This window comes from Phaethon lepturus, unplaced genomic scaffold (genome assembly GCF_000687285.1).
Source record: "Phaethon lepturus isolate BGI_N335 unplaced genomic scaffold, ASM68728v1 scaffold36084, whole genome shotgun sequence".
In the NCBI taxonomy this organism is placed as follows: domain Eukaryota; kingdom Metazoa; phylum Chordata; class Aves; order Phaethontiformes; family Phaethontidae; genus Phaethon; species Phaethon lepturus.
The window spans coordinates 2,137-8,047 of record NW_010536116.1 but is presented as its reverse complement, the minus strand read 5'-3'; the positions used below and the strand labels follow the sequence as shown (position 1 = coordinate 8,047).

Here is a 5,911-nt window from a genome sequence, read left to right as displayed (position 1 = left end):
CATCTCTATACTCTGATTTCACATGTGCAGGGATATTGTTACTGCAGCGGATAGCATCTGTTTTATAATCCTGTCTAAAAGGCCCTGTCAAGAGACGATCACACTTGTAGTCACAATTCATGCCCAAGGAGTTGGCAGTCTCATTGTTGATGAGACAAATTGAAATAAATTAAAATTATAAGAATAGTGGCAAAATGGGAGAGAAGTTATGTACACTACAGCATTTTCAATTTTTTAAAAATATTGAGATTAAACAACCAGACATGAACAGCCACTAACATTTCCATTTAGGTATTTATGTCTGACTGGCTGTATCAGTAAGGAGACTACTCCATCAGTCTTTAAGCTCCTAGGTACAGAACCTACTCTTTGCTCTCAACAGAATGTATGTAACTCTCAGATGTCAGACATACTGAAATTTCTTTGGACATCCAACCGATGGATGCTTCCTAGTCTGGTTTTCAGGATGTCACCTGTGCATGAATCTATTTATCCATCCTGATACAATAAATCACGAGCCTTTGGTTCAAAACCAAATGAAACAGTAGCAGACGTTTCAAACACAATTGCCTAACTATTTTCGAAGTATGTGATTAGGATCAGGAGGAAGACCTAAATTAATGCTTCCTCTAAGAAAAAGATGTGTTGAACATTCTCTTTAGCAGCAGTTGCCTGGTCATTCAGCACCCTGAAGCACCCACAGTGCCCTTTCCTGTCTGGTGGGAATGTCATGAGAGAAAACTGGAAATACTGTTGTTTGTTTTGGGGGAAGCAAGGATATAAAGGATTCATCTGTAGAGAAAAAAAAAAATTGCTTGTTACTTCTCCTAGTTGTGAAATTACTTCTTTTTTAAATCAGTCTTCCTCAATTACCCAAGGAAAGACAAACTTGACCATGAGGGTAGGAGTGATTGAGACCCATCACTCCCACACCATTGTTCCCAGTGTGGTAGTGCAAGACACCAGTGAGGACCCCGGACCGATGAACAAAGGGGAAAATAGGTATGTCAAATTTGCCATTTTGCATCTGCTTGTTTTTTTTTCTTTGGTAATTTGCATGGGATTGGCTAAGCACAGACATTGTCATCATCTAATTTTATTCACCCTCTATGATTTCACCTCTATAAATTGTTTCTAAGACTGTGATATACTGCTTAGTGTAAATATTTAGGAGATTAAAATCTGTGCTCTTTCAATTTCCTTAGATAACTTATCCCATGATTAAAAAGGTGAGAAACAGTCTGTGACGATTTAAACATTCTTTGTATTTCAGCAGATATCACATAACTGTGTTGTTTTGCTGTTCCCTAGGCAATGGTACCTACCTGGTGCATTTGCATGCTACAATATTAACAACAATAGTAATAAAGATGAGTAAGTATCTTTGCCATTTCACAGAATGAGAGTTCTACAATACTGGTTGCTTAAGTAGCAATGAAAAAGAATGATATATATCTAATAATTTCTTTATAAATAGTTATGTAATTCGAGTAATCCCAAAAGAGATTGCATGTACATTTGAACTTCACGCACATCAATTATGATGATCATTCTCAACACCAAAGTTATTGGTATTATATCAATTAAGTTAAAATAAAAGTAGTTCTGTGCAAATACAATAAGCAAAACAGTTTTTGAAGGCCAAACACCTAAGTATAATGTTATCCTTACTGAATTTAGATGATTCTAACAAATAAATGTGGAAGGAATGGCTATGTGCATCCCATGAGCCTATCATATTTTTCTTTTCCTCAGAGAGAAGAAAAAGAAAAAAGAAAAGAAGAGGTAAGATAAAGAATAACAATACTACTACTTCTAAGACATTTAATTTCTTTCCAAATATATTTTAACTTTGTAACAACTGAAAATGTAAATCTATTTCTTAGCAAGTCAGAAAAAAGAAAGGATGGGGAAACACAAAAGAACAAAGAAAAAAAGGAGAAAAACAAAAATAAAGATAAGTCCAAGAAGAAAGAAAATAAAGAAGAGTAAGTATTTTTTATTTAGGTACCGCTGTGTTAGTCTGATAAAATTGTTTTGGATGTAAAACCGAATCCATTCATGGATATCCTGTAAACAAGATGCTTATACTCTAGTGAATGAGTGTACAGTCTGCTGCTGTTATCCCTAGAGTTGTTCTGATTTAACTTCATATGTGGACAACAGAAATATGCATGCATGGAACAGATCTGAAAAAATTAATCAAGAAAAATCACCTTTGGATTCTGATTATCCAACATTTTTTGGATAACACCCTGCAGCATAACATGTGCCAGTGTAAAGCAGTCTCCTCCACATATAAGGGCACCTATAAGCAAGTTCTTCTATGATCTAAAACTTCTTGCTTTACCTTTAGCTTGGTAAATTCCTAATTTTCTGGCCAAGGAAGAGAAACTTAAAATAGTGCAGTAGGAACTTGTGTTGTACGATTTCATGTTCTTTGGTTTCCTTATTGCGAACTATGCCAATGTTTCATCTTTCTCAGAGCTAGACTTTTCCCAGTGAGAAAGGCATGATATGTCTCACTTATTTAAACATTAGTAGTCGCATAATCATTTTATTTTTTGATAGATGATCAAACCATTTATCAGACAAGACAGTTAATTGTGTAGGAAACAATTTAATTTAAAAAGGTTCAAATTATATGTGCCACTACAAATAGAAATGGGACCGCCAAGCTGATTTTTCTTGCGAAATTTAGATTCTAAAGTTTGCGTCCCAAGTCACACCTAACAAGCAGCTTCATGTTCTCCATGCATTCGAGCAAGGAAGCTTAACTTTAATAAAGACCATCTGTTTTAAAACAACAATTTCTGGAATGTTTCATTTCTCAAAAACTGTTATGTGTATTTTAAGTCTCTCATTAAATCTCATTTTTTTCCCCTGCCTATCACTTAGGAAGAAGAAAGATATTTTCATTATTGACCCAGCAGGAAATATGTACTATAACTGGTTGTTTTGCATCACAATGCCTGTCATGTACAACTGGACCATGATTATTGCTAGGTGATGTGCTCCTTTAATGACTATATAAAACTTCTGGCAAATTGTCATATCCCTAAATAGATTTTAAAAAATTATTTTATTCATCACTGATTTCATGCAAGTATTTAATTTTCATTTCATGGTAATTTACTTTTGTCTTTTCCTATTCAGAGCCTGTTTTGACGAGCTTCAGCATGACTACTTAGTGGTATGGTTTATTATTGATTACATTTCTGATGCCATCTATGTTGCTGACATGTTTGTACGGACAAGAACAGGTAAGTGAACTCAATGATTAATTATTGCTTTTCATGTATTTGTGTTAGGTGTTTAAAATATTCAGAATACTACTCTTATCTGTGTACCCTTAATGAGGTGCAATATCAAAAAAGACATTGAGGCAGATCTCTGAAAGACTGTAGTCTGTGACATGTAAAAATAGGAGAAACGCTGATGTATTACTCAAAGAATACATAAAGCCAGAGGTAAGCTAGGTATGAGGTAAGCTTGATAGAAGCTGTTCTGCCTGTCGCTGACTCAACAAGAAAAAATAAACATGCAATGTGGCCAAGTGAGGTTCAGGGGTTCTGAAAAATTAGCACCTAACTCTGGATTTTATATTTAAGGGGATTCAAGTATTTGCTTGATTTTCAAGACCATTGAGCAAGACATCCAACTAACTTCAGCTGCAACTGTTTCTTTTAAGGTCTTGTCTTATATCCAGAGCTATTGGGCAGATACACTCAATATGGAACTCATATTCCTGTGTTCAAATTCTTCCCCTCATTCACCACCTTTTCTACAGCCTGTGGAGTTTTTGAGGGGTTTTGGGTTTTTTTCAGATGTTCACCATAGAGGAAAAGTGGAGGGAAAGAATCAGAACTAGAAATGTTTACTTTTCAAAGCTGTATAGTTAGCTCAAGCTGAACCATATAGCACTAAGATGAATATTTGGAAATGAGAAATTGCTTATTAAAAGGTAAGAGAAGTCATGTACCATCTGGAACTTTCACTCAAAATATTTTTCAAAGGAGATCTGGATTGATATTAAACACAATGCAGTCGATGTTGTAACATTTTTTATTATTTACAATTTGATTTTAGGTTACCTGGAGCAAGGTCTTCTGGTGAAAGAAGAACAAAAACTTCAAGAGAAATATAAGACATCTTTTCAATTCAAATTAGATTTTCTGTCAATCATACCAACTGATCTCTTATACTTTAAGTTAGGACTGAATTACCCAGAATTAAGAATAAACAGACTACTCAGAGTAGCTCGGATGTTTGAATTCTTCCAGAGAACAGAAACAAGGACAAACTACCCAAATATCTTCAGGATCTCTAACCTCGTCATGTACATTGTGATTATTATTCACTGGAACGCCTGCGTGTACTACTCGATCTCGAAAGCCATTGGATTTGGTGCTGACACATGGGTCTACCCCAACACCTCCGATCCTGAATTTGCCCGTCTGACTAGAAAGTATGTCTACAGTCTCTACTGGTCAACACTGACCCTGACTACTATAGGTGAAACACCTCCTCCTGTAAGAGATTCTGAGTATTTCTTCGTAGTCGTTGACTTCTTGGTTGGAGTATTGATTTTCGCTACCATTGTTGGTAACGTGGGCTCTATGATCTCCAACATGAATGCTGCCAGGGCAGAGTTTCAAGCAAGGATTGATGCTATCAAGCAGTATATGCACTTTCGGAATGTGAGTAAAGACATGGAAAAAAGAGTCATAAAGTGGTTTGACTACCTGTGGACAAACAAAAAGGCTGTGGATGAAAGGGAAGTCTTGAAGTATCTCCCAGATAAACTAAGAGCAGAGATTGCCATCAATGTTCACCTGGAAACACTAAAAAAAGTTCGGATTTTTGCAGACTGTGAAGCTGGTCTGTTGGTTGAACTGGTTTTGAAACTCCAGCCACAAGTATACAGTCCTGGAGACTATATTTGCAGAAAAGGAGATATTGGACGAGAGATGTACATTATCAAAGAAGGCAAGCTGGCAGTAGTTGCTGATGATGGAATTACCCAATTTGTGGTCCTAAGTGATGGCAGCTATTTTGGAGAAATCAGCATTCTTAATATCAAAGGTAGCAAAGCTGGCAATCGAAGAACAGCCAATATTAGAAGTATTGGATACTCGGACTTGTTTTGTCTGTCTAAAGATGATCTCATGGAGGCTTTAACAGAGTATCCAGATGCAAAGGCTATGCTGGAAGAAAAAGGCAAGCAAATCCTAATGAAAGATGGGTTGCTGGACATTGAAGTTGCAAATTTAGGAAGTGATCCTAAAGATCTGGAAGAGAAGGTCACCTACATGGAAGGAGTGATGGACAGATTACAAACAAAGTTTGCCAGGTTGTTGGCTGAGTACGAAGCTGCACAACAGAAACTGAAAAAAAGACTTACACAAATCGAGAAAGTATTGAAGCCAATTATAGAGCAAGAATTCGCAGACTTAGAAGAAGGAGAACCATCCACAGATAAACCTGGAGTGTCAAAAGCGGAATAAAACACCGGAGGTTGCCAATGAGACTTAGGGTCAAATCCTGCATGGGGCTGAATGCATTAATTTCTAATCTTTGTAGGACCTGACTATTAATTATGAAAAATTTTTTGTTGAAGTAATGTCATTAATTTCCCACAAGCAGCACGTATTTGGCAGGTTTTGGAAAGAAAAAGAAGATTCGAGAATGAAGATGGAAGATAACACTTTGCTCTTGCACAAACAGGTGGTATTATCTGCTAATGCATTATGTACTCTTTATGTAACACCGCTCTACAGCAAGTGCTTTCAATCTATATACAGTAATATACTGGAAAATATTGAAAGTTTTGTTGACTATTTTAAAATAATTTCTTTGTGTCTACTTATGGAAAGAAAGAAAGGTTTGGTAACAATTATATTAGTTGAAG

General features: G+C 36.0%; 1 protein-coding gene across 1 annotated transcript; it reads left to right on the top strand.

The window, feature by feature from the left end:
* The first annotated feature begins 895 nt into the window (after window positions 1-895).
* CNGA1 (cyclic nucleotide gated channel alpha 1) lies at window positions 896-5,507 on the top strand. The gene is made up of 7 exons (XM_010286076.1): window positions 896-1,007; window positions 1,308-1,374; window positions 1,756-1,785; window positions 1,887-1,988; window positions 2,899-3,006; window positions 3,157-3,263; window positions 4,090-5,507. Exons 1-7 carry the CDS (start codon window positions 896-898, stop codon window positions 5,505-5,507), a joined length of 1,944 nt encoding a protein of 647 aa, XP_010284378.1.
* The last annotated feature ends 404 nt before the right edge of the window (window positions 5,508-5,911 follow it).

Excerpts from the sequence above, each read along its gene's own strand:
- CNGA1 (XM_010286076.1), top strand. The coding sequence starts at position 896 with ATGAGGGTAGGAGTGATTGAGACCCATCACTCCCACACCATTGTTCCC. Across the intron at positions 1,375-1,755 it reads AACAATAGTAATAAAGATGA|AGAGAAGAAAAAGAAAAAAG; the intron begins GTAAGTATCTTT and ends TCTTTTCCTCAG. Across the intron at positions 1,989-2,898 it reads AAGAAAGAAAATAAAGAAGA|GAAGAAGAAAGATATTTTCA; the intron begins GTAAGTATTTTT and ends CCTATCACTTAG.